The 18,800-nt window shown below is 45.1% G+C and overlaps 1 protein-coding gene across 2 annotated transcripts in view; it reads left to right on the forward strand.

Annotated features, from left to right (window-relative positions):
• The window catches only part of prkdc (protein kinase, DNA-activated, catalytic subunit), a 364,122-nt gene that overhangs the window by 303,908 nt on the left and 41,414 nt on the right, over nt 1-18,800 (forward strand). Inside the window, exons 74-77 of one of the 2 annotated variants that reach the window (XM_070892539.1) lie at nt 4,110-4,321; nt 9,741-9,828; nt 9,912-10,055; nt 18,349-18,556. In XM_070892539.1, the coding sequence (XP_070748640.1) occupies nt 4,110-4,321; nt 9,741-9,828; nt 9,912-10,055; nt 18,349-18,556 (652 nt within the window). Of the gene's footprint in view, nt 1-4,109; nt 4,322-9,740; nt 9,829-9,911; nt 10,056-16,925; nt 17,134-18,348; nt 18,557-18,800 lie in introns of those variants that run through there. The other variant, XM_070892550.1, reaches the window with a different exon arrangement.

An 18,800-nucleotide genomic window follows, 5' to 3' on the forward strand; every position in this document is an offset into this window, starting at 1 on the left:
GCACTAGCTTCTTCTCACTCCTGCCCCACTGAACAGCATGTGTTGTGTGAACACCAGTTAAAGACAGGGTGGACCCGGTCATGAAACACCCCAATGATTGAATAGATTGCCATTATTCATTGTCTAAAGAAAGAACTTGCATTTATGTAGCGCCTTTCACAACCTCAGTACGCCCCAAAGTGCTTTACAGCCAATGAAGTACTTTTGAAGTATAGTCACTTGTAATGTAGACTGATGTGAAGACTATCACTGGGAGGGGGAAATTTGTAATCCATTTACTTGGTACAATTTTTCATTACTTCCTTGTCATACCATTAACGTTTGGCAGCAGAATAAATATACAGCAGGCTGTAATTTTTAATCGTGACTCTAGCTCTTCTCCCACACTCGCCTACGTCCTCAATCTTCTTCCTTCCATGTGGGAAAGCACATGACCTCCAATCAAGACCTCCCAGCATCCTTATGGCTGAGACTGAAAAACTCAGCTTGTTGCAAAGTTACAGAGTTGTATCCAGAAACCTGCAGGTCTATCGATGCTTTTATATTTCAAACTGAGTCTTGGGAGAGCTGGCTAACTGTGCTGCCCTCTTCCATTTATCTTTGTAGTGTTTAGCCATCTGGCTGTACTGTGGGGCCACAATTCCACGCATGTGAAGTTTGACCATAATATTTTGGGCAGTGCATGTGCAATGAACACCAGGTGAAGACGGGGTCAGATCCAATCTGCAGAGAAAATGGCAGCATGCTTGATGTCGTCATGATGGGTCAGGACATCACCACCAAAATGCTCTGCTCATCATCATCATCATCATAGACAGTCCCTCGAAATCGAGGAAGACTTGCTTCCACTCTAAAAGTGAGTTCTCAGGTGACTGAACAGCCCAATACGGGAACCACAGTCTCTGTCACAGGTGGGACAGACAGTCGTTGGAGGAAAAGGTGGGTGGGGAGTCTGGTTTGCCGCACGCTCCCTCCACTGCCTGCGTTTGTTTTCTGCATGCTCTTGGCGACGAGACTCGAGGTGCTCAGCGCCCTCCCGGATGTTCTTCCTCCATTTAGGGCGGTCTTTGGCCAGGGACTCCCAGGTGTCGGTGGGGATCTTTGAGGGTGTCCTTGAAACGTTTCCTCTGCCCACCTGGGGCTCGCTTGCTGTATAGGTGTTCTGAGTAGAGTGTTTGCTTTGGGAGTCTTGTGTCGGGCATACAAACAATGTTGCCCACCCAACGGAGCTAGTCGAGTGAGGTCAGTGCTTCGATGCTGGGGATGTTGGCCTGATCGAGAACACTGACGTTAGTGCGTCTGTCCTCCCAGGGGATTTGCTGGATCTTGTGGAGACATCGTTGGTGGTATTTCTCCAGCGATTTGAGGTGTCTACTGTATATGGTCCACGTCTCTGAGCCATGCAGGAGGGCAGGTATCACTACAGCCCTGTAGAACATAAGCTACGTGCCAGATTTGAGGGCCTGATCTTCGAACACACTCTTCCTCAGGTGGCCGAAGGCTGCACTGACGTAACCTCGTCGTCGATGTCTGCCCTTGCTGATAGTAGGCTTCCGAGGTATGGAAAGTGGTCCATATTGTCCAGGGCCACGCCGTACATCTTGATGACTGGGGGGCAGTGCTGTGTGGCGGGGTCAGCTTGATGGAGGACCTTTGTCTTATGGATGTTTAGTATAAGGCCCATGTTTTCATACGCCTCAATAAAGATGTTGACGATGACCTGGAGTACGGCCTCTGAATGTGCGCAGATGCAAGCATCGACCACGTACTGTAATTCGACGACAGAGGATGGGACGGTCTTGGATCTGACCTGGAGATGACGAAGGTTGAACAGGTTCCCACTGGTTCTATAGTTTAGTTCCAGCGGGGAGAGTGTTGAATGTGAGGTGGAGCATTGCAGCGAGGAAGATCAAGAAGAGGGTTGGTGCGATGACGCAGCCCTGCTTGACCCTGGTCCAGATATTGATTGGATCTGTGATCGATCCATTGGTTAGGATCACGGCTTGCATGTCGTCGTGGAGCAGGCGGAGGATGGCAACAAACGTTTGGGGGCAGCCGAAACAGAGGAGGGCTCTCTATAGTCCCTCGCGGTTAATAGTATCAAAGGCCTTTGTACGGTCAAAGAAGGCCATGTACAAGGTGCTGTTCCCTGCATTACTTTTGCTGTTGTCGCGCAGTAAAGAACATGTCTGTTGTACCCCGTAGTGGACGGAATACGCTATGTGACTCCAGGAGGAGCTCCTCAGCCACACTGGGTCAGATCCAATCTGCAGAGAGAATGGCAGCATGCTTGATGTCGTTATGATGTTGGGTCAGGACATCACCACCAAAATGCTCTGCTAGCAGCAAAAAAGCACAGTTACTGACTTCAGGAAGAGCAGGACGATCAGAAACAGCACATTAATTTGGGTTTGAGGATTTGGGTATTAGAGTAAAGACATCTTACTGCAATTATATAGGGCCCTGGTGAGACCGCACCTGGAGTATTGTGTACAGTTTCGATCTCCTTAGCTAAGGAAGGATATACAAGCCGTAGAGGGAGTCCAACATAAGTTCACCAGACTGATTCCTGGGATGGGGGGATTATCCTATGAGGAGAGATTGTGTAGACGAGGCCTATATTAGAAGAATGAGAGGTGATCTCATTGAAACATCCAACATTCTTACAGGAATTGACAGAGTAGATGCAGGGATGATGTTTCCTCTGGCTGAGGAGTCTAGAACCAGGGGTCACAGTCTCAGAATAAGGGGTTGGTCATTTAGGACTGAGATGAGGAGAAATGTCTTCACTCAGAGGGTGGTGAATCTTTGGAATTTTCTTCCCCAAAGGGCTGTGAAGGCTCAGTCTTTTGAATATATCCAATACAGAGATCGATAGATTTTTGGATATTCAGGGAATTAAGGGATAAGGGGATAGTGCAGGAAAGTGGAGTTGAGGTAGAAGATCAGCCATGATCTTATTGAATGGTAGAGCAAACTCGAGGGACCAAATGGCTTACTGCTCCTATTTCTTACGTTCTGATTAAGAAAGTGTCTTCCGAAAAGATCCCGTAGGTTTATTTTGATCTGGCAACAACTGTTTGAGATCCACCTTATGGGAGCCACCATCCAAAAAACATAAAAGCAGCATGTGACACAGCCTTTTGGAATTCAAATTGTTGCATCTCTCGAAACAGATTATTTTAACATAGCACCACACGGTTTGTACTAAAGAATAAAATCTGATGGGTTTTTCTTTTGGGAGTAGGGGAGATGGGGATTCCATGAACAGAAATGCTATAATTGTTCTCTAACTGTAATTTAACTGAAAATGTATCTACTCTTTACAATTCACTTTCTGTTTCTGTGAAAGTTGCTTGAAGCTACTCAGTGTAAATGTGGGAATTTATTAAACAGTACATCACTTGAAGTGAAACTGATTCAGAGACTAAAGCCCTTTAATGAACAGTTAACCATAATTATTTTATGCTTATTGAGATGAAGATTTAACTGCTGGAGAAATTAACACCTTCTGTTTTGCATACCCAGTATCCATATCAAATACTCCCCGGCCAGGAAAGGTTAAATGCCGAGTAAAGTTCTGTCCCCTCTGCTTATGCCCAACCAAAAAAGAGCAGCCCCCTACTGCACCAGTGTGACACTTTTCACACCAGTCACCCTGTGGGGTTAACTACTTTGATTGTATAAATGAGGTAGTGTTTGAGGGGGAATTAATAAAGGTGGCTTTAACTTTTAATTGTTTCATACCAAAATTTGTAATTTGATCTGAAACCAAAAGAAAGTCATCTTAAAAGAATAAAAGATACCTTCATATTGTGTCATCAGGAGTAGAGAGGCATTGAATTGCAACAATCGGAGGCAATTTCTTGGATTTCAATGTCCAATTTTTTATGTTAGACAACTATCAGTGGAATCAGTTTTGATCAGAGGTTATTTATAATAAAGTTGCTTTGCTTTTTAGCAAATAAGCTGATGAGCCAGTCACCTGAATTGGCAAAGGGAATGGGCCACTATAAACCTGACTGGAAAGTAAAATACTAAAATGAAGCATTTACTTACTTTGTAAATAAAATATGACATTCCAATAACTCTTCTTGAACATTCATCAGGTATCTTCCATTCCATGCTGGCAGTTCATTGGTTGGATTAGTCAAATGATGGCTGTGCTTGACAAAAAAGAAGCTAATGTAGTACAGCACATCATAGAGGAGATTGCAGATTCCTACCCACAGGCTATTGTGTACTCGTTTATGATCAGCAGTGAGAACTATACCTTTGAACCATCTGCAAGTGGCAATAGGAACAAAGAGTTTGTTGAGAGGTAAAAATAAATACTGTTACTGAGTCGGCCGTTTTTTTACTGAAAGACTTGTACAGCTTGCAAAATATAAAATCATTTCATATATGCAAAAATATTTTTTGTAGGTTTCTAATGAATCAGAATTTTGTGATTTTTCAACATTGTCTAGCAACAACTTGCATTTATATAACACGTGTAACATAGAAAATGGCCAAAGGCACTTTACAGAGGGCTGAGAAATAAAAATTATTAATATGAATAAAAAGGATAGAAGTTCTTTGACAAGGTTAAAAAATGGGAGAGGTGGAGGGGTTTAGCATGAATAAAGGCTTCAGCGGCAATGGGGCAGAGGTGGATGATGCAAATGTGAAAGTATGTGTTTTGGTAATGACTTGAATGTCAGGTTTGAAGGTCCTGCCATCGAGAAGTGCAGGACATGTAGAACTGGATGTCACCAGCATACATATGAAAGCTGACCTCTTATGAATGGTATCAAGCATATCGATGAGAAAAGGGGTGGGGGATGGCAACGATAATTCTTTGTGTGACTGTGGGGCAGGCTGTGTTTGGACAGGTTGGAGTAGAGAGCAGTCCCATGGGCTGGACAATGGAGGAGAGATGGTAGAAGAGGATTGTGTAGTCGAAAGATGCTGAGAGGGCAATGAGGGAATAACAGATCACAGTTAGAGAGTGCCAATAGTGACAATGACCAGTGCTGTGAACAGGGCAGAAGTTGGACTAAAGGAATTCAAACATTATTCAGCCAAATCTAGTAACAATTTTATTTAAAAATTCTCAGCCTCTCTTTAGTTTCCCTTGCCAAGGTGGTGGTGAGCTGTTTCTTTGAACCACTGCAGTCCATGTAGTGAAGGTGCTCCCACAATGCTAGGTGGGGAGTTCCCGGATTTTGATCCAACGACGATGAAGGATCAGCAATATATATCCAAGTCAGGATGTTGAGAGACTTGGAGGTAATGCTGTTCCCATGCACCTACTACCCTTGTCTGTCAGATAATGGAGGTCTCAATTTTGGCAGGTGCCACCAAAGAAGCCTTGCTGAGTTGCTGCAGTGCATTCTATATATAGTACATACCGCAGCTATAGTACGCTGTTGGTTGAACAGGTGAATGTTTAACCAAGTAGATGAAGTGCTGATCAATTGGACTGGTTTGTCTTGGATGGTGTCGAGATGTTTGAGTGTTGTTATAACTGCTACCCATCCAGACAAGTGGAGAGTATTCCATCACCCTCTTGACATGCACCTTGCAGGTGGTGTAGAGGCTTTAGAACATCAGGAAGTGAACCACATACTGCACAATACCCAGCCTCTGACCTGCTTTGGTAGTTATGGCATTTATGTGGCTGGTCTAGTTGAGTTTCTGGCCAGGAATAGCCTTGTTGGTGGTCAAGACATGGGATTGAAGATGCAGTGAGAGATCTTCAGATTGAATAAGTGGCCATAGGTGTGGGTATGTTTATGTGAAGGAAGCGACTGACTGCAGATGTGTCGGATGGGAGAAATGTACATTGAAATCACAAAGGATGAGGAGTCACGCAATACAGAGCTAAAGGAGGAGAGAAGGGCGCTTACTTACGAACATAAACAGGCTAAATGAGTGAGCAAAAATTTGGCAGATGGAGTATCATGTTGGAAAGTGTGAGGTCATGCACTTTGGCAGAACAAAAATCAAAGAGCAAGTTATTATTTAAATGGAGAAAGATTGCAAAGTGCCGCAGTACAGCGGGACCTGGGGGTACATGTGCATGAAACACAAAAGGATAATATGCAGGTACAGAAAATGATCAGGAAGGCCAATGGTATTTTGGCCTTTATTGCAAATGGTATGGAGTATAAAAGCAGGTAAGTCTTACTACAGCTATATAAGGTGTTGGTGAGGCCACACCTGGAATACTGTGTGCAGTTTTGGTTTCCATATTTACGAAAGGATATACTTGCTTTGGAGGCAGTTCAGAGAAGGTTCACTAGGTTGATTCCGGAGATGAGGGGGTTGATTTATGAGGAAAGGATGAGTAAGTTGAGCCTCTACTCATTGGAATTCAGAAGAATGAGAGGTGATCTTATCGAAACGTATAAGATTATGAGGGGGCTTGACAAGGTGGATGCAGAGAGGATGTTTCCACTGATGGGGGAGACTAGAACTAGAGGGCAGATCTTAGAATAAGGGGCCACCTATTTAAAACAGAGGAGGAGAAATTTCTTCTCTGAGGGTTGTAAATCTGTGGAATTTGCTGCCTCAGAGAGCTGTGGAAGCTGGGACATTGAATAAATTTAAGACAGAAATAGACAGTTTCTTAAACGATAAGTGGTTATGGGGAGCGGGCAGGGAAGTGGAGCTGAGTCCATGATCAGATCAGGCATGATCTTATTGAATGGCGGAGCAGATTCAAGGGGCCGTATGGCCTACTCCTGTTCCTATTTGTTATGTTCTTATAAGAAAAGTCATCACAAGAAAAGGTCTACAGATCCTTTGAAGCTTGGCTCTCTAATATGCTATCTTTCCCAGACTAGCTTTTAATGCATTTTGAATGCAAATTAATTTCTGACTTTACTACCTTTATGAGAGATTATTCCAAACATTTATCACCCTTTGAATAAAGAAGTTGTTTCAGAAGGCGTTCGACAAGGTCCCACACAAGAGATTGATGTGCAAAGTTAGAGCACATGGGATTGGGGGTAGTGTACTGACATGGATTGAGAACTGGTTGTCAGACAGGAAGCAAAGAGTAGGAGTAAATGGGTACTTTTCAGAATGGCAGGCAGTGACTAGTGGGGTACCGCAAGGTTCTGTGCTGGGGCCCCAGCTGTTTACACTGTACATTAATGATTTAGATGAGGGGATTAAATGTAGTATCTCCAAATTTGCGGATGACACTAAGTTGGGTGGCAGTGTGAGCTGCGAGGAGGATGCTGTGAGGCTGCAGAGCGACTTGGATAGGTTAGGTGAGTGGGCAAATGCATGGCAGATGAAGTATAATGTGGATAAATGTGAGGTTATCCACTTTGGTGGTAAAAACAGAGAGACAGACTATTATCTGAATGGTGACAGAGTAGGAAAAGGGGAGGTGCAACGAGACCTGGGTGTCATGGTACATCAGTCATTGAAGGTTGGCATGCAGGTGCAGCAGGCATTTAAGAAAGCAAATGGCATGTTGGCCTTCATAGCAAGGGAATTTGAGTACAGGGGCAGGGAGGTGTTGCTACAGTTGTACAGGGCATTGGTGAGGCCACACCTGGAGTATTGTGTACAGTTTTGGTCTCCTAACCTGAGGAAGGACATTCTTGCTATTGAGGGAGTGCAGCGAAGGTTCACCAGACTGATTCCCGGGATGGCGGGACTGACCTATCAAGAAAGACTGGATCAACTGGGCTTGTATTCACTGGAGTTCAGAAGAATGAGAGGGGACCTCATAGAAACATTTAAAATTCTGACGGGGTTAGACAGGTTAGATGCAGGAAGAATGTTCCCAATGTTGGGGAAGTCCAGAACCAGAGGTCACAGTCTAAGGATAAGGGGTAAGCCATTTAGGACCGAGATGCGGAGGAACTTCTTCACCCAGAGAGTGGTGAACCTGTGGAATTCTCTACCACAGAAAGTTGTTGAGGCCAGTTCACTAAATATATTCAAAAAGGAGTTAGATGAAGTCCTTACTACTAGGGGGATCAAGGGGTATGGCGAGAAAGCAGGAATGGGGTACTGAAGTTGAATGTTCAGCCATGAACTCATTGAATGGCGGTGCAGGCTAGAAGGGCCGAATGGCCTACTCCTGCACCTATTTTCTATGTTTCTATGTAATATAATCATAGAATCTTACAACGCAGAAGGCCATTCAGCCCATCGTGCCTGTGCTGGCTCTTTGAAAGAGCTGTCCAATTTAGTCCTACAACCCAGCTTTTTCTCCATAACCCTGCAAATTAGTGCTCTGCAAGTACACATCCAATTGCCTTTTGAAAGTTCCTATGTAATCAGATTCTACATTGAGCTAGTGCGTTCCAGATCTTCTTAACCCTCTGTGTGAAGAAATTTCTCCTCATTTCCCCTCTAATTCTTTTGCCAATTATTTTAAATCTATGAGTCCTGATTACTGATCCACTTGCCAGAGGAAATTATTTCTTCCTACTTGCTCTATCAAAACCCCTCAATTTTGAATGCCTCTATTAGGTCTCCCCTTAACCTTCTGCTCTGAGGGCAACAATCCCAGTTTCTCTAATCTCTCCATACAACTGAAGTCCCAAGGCCTTGACTTCCTTCCTAAAGTGTGGTGCCCAGAATTGTACACAATACTCCAGCTGAGGCCTAACCAGAGATTTGTAAAAGTTTAGTATGACATCCTTATTTTTGTATTCAATGCCCCTATTTACAAAGCCAAGTATCCCATACGCTTTCTTAACCGCCTTATCAACTTGCCCTGCCACCTTCAGAGATTTGTGAATATGCACAACCAGGTCCCTCTGCTCATGTACCCTGCTCAAAATAACACCATTTAGATTAAACTACCTCACCATGTTGTTTCTCCTAAATTGCAACACTTCATACTTACCCGCATTTAATTCTATCTGCCATGTGTCCATGTCACCAGTCCTCCTGAAGTCCGCTACTATCGCTGCTCACTATTTACTACGTTGCCAAGTTCTATATCATCCATAACCTCAAAATGATACTCCTTACGCCCAAGTCCAGGTCATTTATATATAATAAGAAAAGCAATATACTGACGCCTGGGGGACCCCAATGCATACTTTTCTCCAGTCAAAAAACCATCCATTCATCACTGCTCTCTGCAAAGTTTTACATTTATTTTCACTGATTCAAATTTATGCGCTTTGATCAGATCACATCAGGAGTAGGGAGCACAGTTTTGGTCGCTGCAACACAAGTGGTCCAGGCCTTGGGTTGCAGAGTGGGGCAGTAAGGCTGATCCCCCATGTTGAGACAGATGAGCTATAAGGGACAACTTGAAATGCAACTTTTCTGATGCTGCCCTGCAGAAATGGCATCTCATTTACTATGATAAAATCTGCATCCTCAGCCATACACAGACCCACACTTCCATCACATGCACCCCCACCCGCTGCCCCTCCTGCCCTCCCCAAGCTCCACTATTTCCCGATAGCTCAACTAATTGAATTCAAAACTCCTATCCTTGCCACATCCTACCTCAGTTACATATCCCTGAATGTACCTTCTTTTTCGTTTATCCCTGGCTACTGCTTGTTCCTCACCTCATCCATTGCACCTTCACTGGATACACTTTCAGCCATTATCCTTCTGTCCTCTCTTGCTTTCCTCCCCTAATGTGAAGCTCTGAAATTTGTTGACGCAAGAAGTGCTACGTAAATGTAAGTTGTTATTAAGTGTCTTTTATGTCATCTATAGAATCTAGTCTGTACTGTCATGAACATTGCATTTTTCTCTCCAAGGTTGAAAACTAAACTGGATAAAGGGGGAGTGATTGAAAATTTCATTCATTCCTTAGAACAGCTGAGTAATCCAGACTTGCTCTTTAAGGTAACATTCAGAATTCAGACACTTCTTAATAATAATTCAAGCCGTACAAATAAACAACATAACACGTCTTTGTTCTTTAACAGGACTGGGTTAACGATTTCAAGAATCAACTCGAGAAGAAAGTGAAAAATAAAGATCTTTTGAAAAACATGTATGATGAGATATGCTTAAATTTGGCATCTTTACAAGCTCCAGGAATTGGAGCATTCAGAACAAGATATGTTCAGGTTGGTGAAAGTTAATCAGGATTTTATGTCAGTATTGGAAGTTGTCCTTTCATGTCTGGTGATTGGGGGGGAAAGGGTTTTGCCCTCTTAAAGCTATCAATTAAACCAGCTTAAATAGCATTACTTAATGTTAAACAGATATGAAAGAGTATGAAACTTTTAAGAGTGAGAGACTTGAGTTCATAGATAGATGTAGCTTAAATTAGGCAATTCAAGGTTTATTCAAGAATTCCTTCCTGTGGTCCAATTGATGTTATTTTCAGTTATTTAATTTAATATTTTTACAATTATTGTGTTGCTTCTAAGACTCTCAGTGATTTGAGAGTAAAGCTTCTAAGACTCAAGTGCTATGATCATTAATGAAACATTTCTGTAGCGCATATGAATGCCAAGAGAATGCAGTTCAAATTCAGAAAGCATTCAAAATAATTTATTGCTGTTTTATTCCATGCATCTGATTTTGGGCCTCAACACATGGTGCCAGACCTAGTGCCCAAATACTGATGTTACATTTACCAGGCTGTAAATAAATTCGATGCTTCCCCATAGGAGCGAAATGTGAGGGCAAATTGGAGTTTGCCACTCGCAGGTTCCCTGCTCCATCCATCCAGCAGTTAAGAACATTAAGATGGATAAAAAATATATACTTACAATGCTGATAATACTGAGGAAGTAGATTGTATCTAGCAAGCTACACGTTCAGGAGGTTCCAAGCAGATCTCAGAATTTCAACACAAATTACCTCTTTGGCAATTTTCACCCTTCCCCGCACCTCTTTTGAAGATGTTGAATTCTTTTGTGCTATGGTTCCATTGGCATCAGCCATCCCCGGAACCCCAAGTGGGAATTTTTCATGGTCATCTGTCAATTTGACTATGGGGGCATCATAACTGAGTCCAATCCTGCCCCCACCCAATCTCCACATGTGCAGGCATTTAGCAGGGGCTGTTGGATAGTGATTGGGAGCAGAAACCCCTGCCAATCTTATTTCTCCTCGCCCAATCCCAGAATCCTACCCGGCTAATTCAGCGCAAGCTAGACACCAAGGGCTAGAACCTCCATTTTTTTTTGCATGCTTAACACCCACTTAATGCCTATTTGACCACTGAAATGATGTATAATGCCCATATATCGCCCATTTTGGCACAAAATGGAAACTGACGGGTATTTTTAGGAAACATATCGCCGAGTGTTACTTTCCGCCAGGAAAAAATATTGCCACCCGCCCACTTTTTTGGGGCGGAATCAGCAGAATGGGTGAAATCAACGCCCATAATATCGGCCAGCGTTACTTTCCGAATGGAATTAATGCCCGCCCACTGTTTTTTGTCGTAAAGACCATATTTACCCAAACTAGTGGCCATGAGATCACCCAGCGTCAATTTCCACACCTCGCACAAATATCGCCCATCATATCGCTCACCCAAAAAAACGCCCATAAAAAGTGGAACTCACCGGAACAAATGCCAGCGGTATGGCTGGCATTTGTTAAATCACACTCTTACATGAGGAGCTGATATCTGAACGATTTGCCTGAAAGAACGTTGATGTGAGTGACAACGCTGTGACACACTGCTGTGTGTGTGCAGCTCCAACATCAGTGGTGCCCATTACCTTGGTGCCAGTTAAAGTTTACATTGATTGATGTTGAGTTGTATTTAACCCTTTCATGGTAAGGAATTACCGGTGTGTATCAGTCCAGCTATCTGAGACAATTTAATATATTAACATGGATGGAGGATTGGCTAACTAACAGAGAACAGAGAGTCAGGATAAATGGTTCATTCTCTGGTTGGCAACCAGTAACTAGTGGGGTGCCACAGGGATCAGTGCTGGGACCCCAACTATTTACAATCTATATTAATGACTTGGAAGAAAGGACCGAGCGTAACGTAGCCAAGTTTGCTGACGATACAAAGATGGGAGGAAAAGCAATGTGTGAGGAGGACACAAAAAAATCTGCAAAAGGACACAGACAGGCTAAGTGAGTGGGTAAAAATTTGGCAGATGGAGTATAATGTTTGAAAGAGTGAGGTTATGCACTTTGGCAGAAAAAATCAAAGAGCAAGTTATTATTTAATGGAGAAAGATTGCAAAGTGCCGCAGTAGAGCGGGACCAGGGGTTACTTGTGCATGAAACACAAAAGGATAGTATGCAGGTGCAGCAAGTGATCAGGAAGGTCAATGGTATCTTGGCCTTTACTGCTAAGGGGATGGAGTATAAAAGTAGGGAAGCCTTGCTACAGCTATACAAGGTATTGGTGAGGCCACGCCTGGAATATTGCGTGCAGTTTTGGGTTCCATATTTACGAAAGGATATACTTGCTTTGGAGACAGTTCAGAGAAGGTTCACTAGGTTGATTCTGGGGATGGGGGGGTTGACTTATGAGGAAAGGTTGAGTAGGTTGAGCCTCTACTCATTGGAATTCAGAAGAATGAGAGGTGATCTTATCGAAACGTAAAAGATTATGAGGGGGCTTGACAAGATGGATGCAGAGAGGGTGTTTCCACTGATGGGGGAGACTAGAACTAGAGGGCGTGATCTTAGAATAAGGGACCCCCCATTTAAAACAGAGATGAGGTGAAATTTCTTCTGAAGGTTGTGAATCTATGGAATTCACAACCTTCTGAGAGCTGTGGAAGCTGGGACATTGAATAAATTTAAGACAGAAATAGACAGTTTCTTAAACGATAAGGGGTTATGGGGAGCAGGCAGGGAAGTGGACCTGAGTCCATGATCAGATCAGCCATGATCTTATTGAATGGCGGAGCAGGCGCGAGGGGCAGTATGGCCTACTCCTGTTCCTATTTCTTATGTTCTTATGAGCCTAATATGTGGCACTTTATCAAACACCTTTTGAAAGTCCATATACATAACATCAAGTCTGCAGGCTGTGCCATTTCCACCCCGGTGGTGGGCAATGGTAACCGACTGAGAGCATCAGCACAGTTCTCTGTGCCTGGTCTGTGGCGGATTACATAGTTGTATGCAGACAGCATGAGTGCCCATCTTTGGATGCGGGCAGAGGCATTGGTGTTAATCCCTTTGCTCTCTGAGAATAGCAATATGAGTTTATGGTCAGTTTCTAGCTCAAACTTGAGACCAAACAGATATTGGTGCATTTTTTTCACCCCATAAACACATGCCAGAGCTTTTTCAATCATGCTGTAGGCCCTTTCGACCTTGGACAAACTCCTGGACGCAGAGGCGACGGTTGTAATGTTCCCGATTCGTTAGCTTGTTGTAATACACACCCAACCCCGTATGAAGACGCATCGCAAGCTAGCACTAAACGTTTACATGGGTTATACGGAACAAGCAGTTTGTTGGAACATAACAGATTTCTAGCTTTCTCAAAAGCAGCCTCTTGTGAGTTCCCCCATACCCAGTCATCTCCCTTGCTAGTAGCACATGTAGGGGTTCTAGCAAGGTGCTTAACCCGGGTAGGAAATTACCAAAATAGTTGAGGAGTCCCAGGAACGACCGCAGCTCCATCACATTCTGTGGTCTCGGCGCGTTCTTGATGGCCTCTGTCTTGGCGTCGGTAGGTCTGATGCCGCCTGCCGCAACTCTTCTCCCTAAGAACTCGACCTCTGGTGCCAGGAAAACACACTTCGAGCGTTTCAACCCGAGTCCCACGCGATCTAGCCGACTTAGTACCTCTTCCAGGTTCTGCAAGTGTTCAATGGTGTCCCGACCTGTGACCAGTATGTCGTCCTGGAAAACCACGGTGCGCAGAACCGACTTTAGCAGGCTCTCCATTTTCCTTTGGAAAATTGCCGCAGCCGATTGAATCACAAACAGGCATCTATTGTAGATGAACAGACCTTTGTGCGTGTTGATGCAGGTGAGGCCTTTCGACAATTCCTCCAGCTCCTGCGTCATGTAGACCAAGGTTAGGTCCAACTTGGTGAACATCTTTCCTCCAGTCAGGGTCGTCTGCCTTGGGTAGCGAGTACTGGTCCTGTAGCGAAAAAAGTTACTTTACAGTCCCCACAAATTCTGACCGTGTCGTCGCCTTTGAGAACCGGAACAATTGGACTGGCCCACTCGTTGAACTCCACCGACGCGATGATGCCTTCTCGGTGCAGCCTGTCCAGCTCAATTTCCACTTTCTCTCGCATCATGTATGACACCGCCCGTGCCTTATGGCGGATGGGTCGTGTACCGGGAACCAAGTGGATCTGCACCTTCGCCCCTGAGAAACTTCCAATGCCTGGCTCAAACAACTATGAAAACTTGCTCAGAATCTGGGCACATGAGGCGTCGTCGACGGACAAGAGCGCTCGGATGTCGTCCCAGTTCCAGCGGATTTTTCCCAGCCATCTTCTGCCGAACAGTGTGGGCCATCTCCTGGTACAATCCATAGTGGGAGTTCGTGCACTGCTCCATCATAGGAGACTTTTACTTCTGCGCTGCCAATAACAGGAATCAGCTCTTTGGTGTAAGTTCTTAGCTTGGTATGAATGGGGCTAAGCTTGGGCATGTGTGCCTTGTTGCACCACAGCCTGTCAAAGGCCTTTTTACTCATGATAGACTGACTCGCACCCATGTTGAGTTCCATGGATTCTGGAATTCCGTTCAGTTCAACTTTTAACATGATCGGTGAACATTTTGTGGTGAAGGTGTGTACCCCGGACACTTCTGCCTCCTCGGTTCGAGTCTCTAGTTCAGCCTGATCCATCATGGAACGTGGTGGTTTGCAGGGTTTGCAGCTCGTCTGCACATTCGCTGGAGGTGTCCCATTGTTCCACAGCCTTTGCAGCGCCAACAAGGTGTTAACTGCCTCGCATTAACGATTAATGGCGGACTCTGGGTCATCTGAGGTCGTGCAGCTGCCGGCGTGTACGTTCTGCCATATGCATTCCTGCCTGAAAATGACGTTACTTTGTGTACAGTACTAGCCGAAACCTCTTTATGCTACGTAATTTGTTTGGTGTTATTGCTGGTTCTCATAAATGCCTGGGCTATCGTTATGGCTGTGCCCAGGTTCGGTGTTTCAACAGTTAATAATTTGCGAAGGATAACCTCATGGCAAAAACCAAGCACAAAAAAGTCTCTTGGCATTTGCTCCAGGAATCCTTCGAATTCGCAATGTCCTGCAAGGCACCTCAGTTCGACGACATAGCTCGCCACTTCCTGGCCTTCAGACCGTTGACACATGTAGAATCGATACCTTGCCATCAAAATGCTTTCCTTTGGATTTAGGTGCTCCCGGATCAGCGTACACAGTTCTTCATAGGATTTGGTTGTTGACTTCACCGGCGCTAGAAGATTCTTCATGAGGCCATAGGTTGTTGCCCCACAGACAGTGAGGAGGATCGCCCTTCGTTTGGCAGCATTCTCGTCCCCTTCCAGCTCATTGGCCATGAAGTATTGGTCGAGTCATTCCACGAAGGCCTCCCAATCGTCCCCTTCTGAGAATTTCTCCAGGATACTAACAGTTCTTTGCATTTTCGCGTGGTTGTTTGTTATCTCGTCGCCAATTGTTATGCTCATGATAAAGTAATGCAACTGAGTACTGCAAGTGAGTAAGTGTGACCTTAGCTCCTTTATTTAAACTCCAGAGTGCTGGCACAGCATGGGAGGCCTGCTTATATATAGTGCTCCCAAGGGATGCTGGGATCCCTTGGGGCTCCAACAGGTAGGCCCTCTGGTGGCGGTATGATGCGGGTTGCCTAGGGTTACATACATAACAATTAGTATCACAGCCAATAACACCCAACCCCTGCTCACATCCCACTTTTTCCACCATTGACATAAATCACATGTTCAACAAGTTCAGCAACACAGAATACAAAGGCAAAGCAGGAGCGTGGTCCCCAGCCCCCATATATTGCAACAAATTGCATACACCCCGATGGAGATATAACACCTGCGCATATGCACCTCACTTTCCTTCCCCCCCCCCCCCCTTCTCCCCACCTCTACCCCTTCCCCTCCCCGCTCCTCGGCGCCTGGCCGAGGAGCTTCTCAGGCAGTGCCTCATTGGGGGGGGGGATGAAGGCAGATGCGTTAGTTAGTCGGATACGGGAGTGGCGGGTGCCGAGGGGGCAACATTTTCTGATCCAGAAGCAGGATCTTGATCCTTGCTCTCATCTGTCGTTCGCAGTGGTGGTGCGGAACCTAGGGGTGGAGTGCTGCGCTCAGGGACCACTGGGAGGTCTGTGGCAGCAGCGTTCCTGGCATGCGCAGAATGTACTCGGTCATGGTGGCCAGCTGTTTTGATGAGCTGGTCACCAATGTCTACAATCCTCCTGGATAACTTTACCATCTCTCCACTCTCATGTCGCGCTTGTGGAACAGACCTGTCACGTCCACGAGGCCTCCGCGGGGTTGGCGCCGTCCTGCGGACAAATGGGATGCTCTGTGCCGAGGTGCTTGAGGCCGGTACCTCCAGAGTGGAGGCGGGAATGACCGGAGGACCACTCGAAGGCCTTGGGGTGGAATGGCTTCTGGAGCATGGTGATACAGGTTCCTCGAAGTCCACGCTCTCAACCGCGGAGAACAGACCCAGCGGATTGACGGGCGAGAATCGGAGCTCCTCAGCACCAGATGTAGTAGGATCGTCCGCCGATTCCTGCCCCGCGCCCCCACCTTCTGGCCTCTGTGGTTTTGCCTGGGGCCGCGCTGCTGGCTGAGCTGCAAAATACAAATGAGGTTATTAGAGGAGAAGGGGGTGCTAGGGTGACCAGGTGAGTCCAGCGCTACACACAGCATATGCACGACAAAAGCACCACTGCTATCAAAATCATCACAGACATCACATTTCATGACCATCAACACATTCTGCATTGCAATGATTTTTATTAGGGCAGCATTATTTCTATGACAATTTTAGAAATCATCTATCATTTCTGATTGTTCAGATATGAGTGGGTGTGGCATCTATCGACTTTACATGAGGCAATGGTCACGTGGCTTCACTTCAGGGTCTGCAGATGCATCCGTGGCTGTCCGGGGGTGCTTCCCCACGAGTGCGAGCACCCGCTCCTCCATCTCAGTGATGTCGCTGGAGACTGGTGGCCCCCCACCCATTCGCCTCTGCATGGACCTCATCGTCGATAGCTTCTTCTGTAAAAGGTAACAGGACGACATGGCATGAGATCATTGCGTGATATCATTGCTAGGTACCCCACTGAGACTGATACAACACATAACCGACAGATGTCATCATGATTATGATGATAATTATCATTCTTTACCTAAAGACGTACACTGTGACCGCAGGCTTTGAGTAAAATATTCCCGGTAAAAGTGCAAGACCTCATATCTGCTGATAGTCACTCATGACCGTTACAAATCAAATTATATAAATACATAAGTGCATGTAAATCAACATAATACTTACTCTTACGGATCCCACAAGGTCGTTCCATCTTTTGCGGCATTGGTTGCCCTCACGCACCTCGTTGGTCGCCGAAGAGACCACCTCTGCTATCTCAGTCCATATCTTCTGGTGTGCCTTTGGGGTGGGCCTCCCATGCCCTCCGTGTCAAATCACCCCAGCATAACTCAATCTCCTGCAGGAGGGAGGCATTTTCCTCATCCGAGAACCTTCTGGCTCTTTTGCGCCCTCCAATGTGCTCCTCTCCCACCTCACTGCTCTCTCTAGCGGCAGTCTCCACAGCGCGCTGTGATGTCTCCTCCTCTCTCTCCAATATAGACCAACTTTGATCAAATATGTGGCTGGTAACACCTACTTTTTGTTTGCCTACTTGCTGTGAAGTTCTAAAGTCTCCCTCCTTCCTCCCAAAGCAGCCATACCACACCCAGCCACACCTTCAGTCCCTCTGAGCTCCCTCTCTCTCTGTCTCCTCTTCTGTCATGGTGACCCTTGACCTCCAGAATCAAGGGAATCAAGCATTGCCATGCCGTTGCTAAGGACGGCAGAAGGTGAAAAAAATTTAACGCTACCACCCATTTTAAATCGCTCGCGCTATCACCCATTTTCAAAAATGGAAACTAGGTGTTTTGAGAATGGGCGAGAAGCCGGCGATCTGAAAACCCATTTTTACCGCCCACGCCGGAAATATTGCCCATTTTCGGGCGATAACCACAAAAGTGGAGGTTCTAGCCCCACACCTTGGTGTGCATGACTTAATTTAAACTATGCAACACTTGTAAATTGATTTCATCCATTTTTGAAAGTATGGGTAGGCATTTATTTCAGATCTAAAGGTACTTGTACTTTTAGAATTGTGTTTGTGTGTCTTTATTTACATAATCTGTATAACAGTTGTGTGGACTAAAAGGCACTATCTTACTGTAATTATGTTTTCAAAACTTCAGATGTTCAAAAAGGCTTTTGAGCAATATTTTGGAAAAGGAGGCTCAAAACTACTGGTCATGGACTTAAAGGCATTTGACGAAGCAGCAAAAAAAATCTTCGAAAGCTTAAGCAGCGAACAGTGGAAGCCACCTGGGAATCTGAAAGAGTACTCGCTGTGGATGAGTGAATTCAAGCCTGAGTATCTAAGGAATGAATTAGAAATTCCTGGCAAGTTACATCCTCTTAACTTAAAACACTGCTCTTTTTATTGTTTGTAACTTATTTTTACTTTATATTTTTAACTTTGCTGAATGGAACTTTTGTAATAGTTGTATAATGTTAGCTAGAGCGTGTCAATTGTTACTTCCTGTTACACATTTGTTCAATAGTGAGAGCCTGCCAAGTTTGTGGTCTTTAAAGGTTAAAAGCTCTAGTTCTCTTCTCCAACATTACTTAAATCATTTGACACTTA

Source organism: Pristiophorus japonicus, chromosome 1 (genome assembly GCF_044704955.1).
Source record: "Pristiophorus japonicus isolate sPriJap1 chromosome 1, sPriJap1.hap1, whole genome shotgun sequence".
NCBI classification, from domain to species: Eukaryota; Metazoa; Chordata; class Chondrichthyes; family Pristiophoridae; genus Pristiophorus; species Pristiophorus japonicus.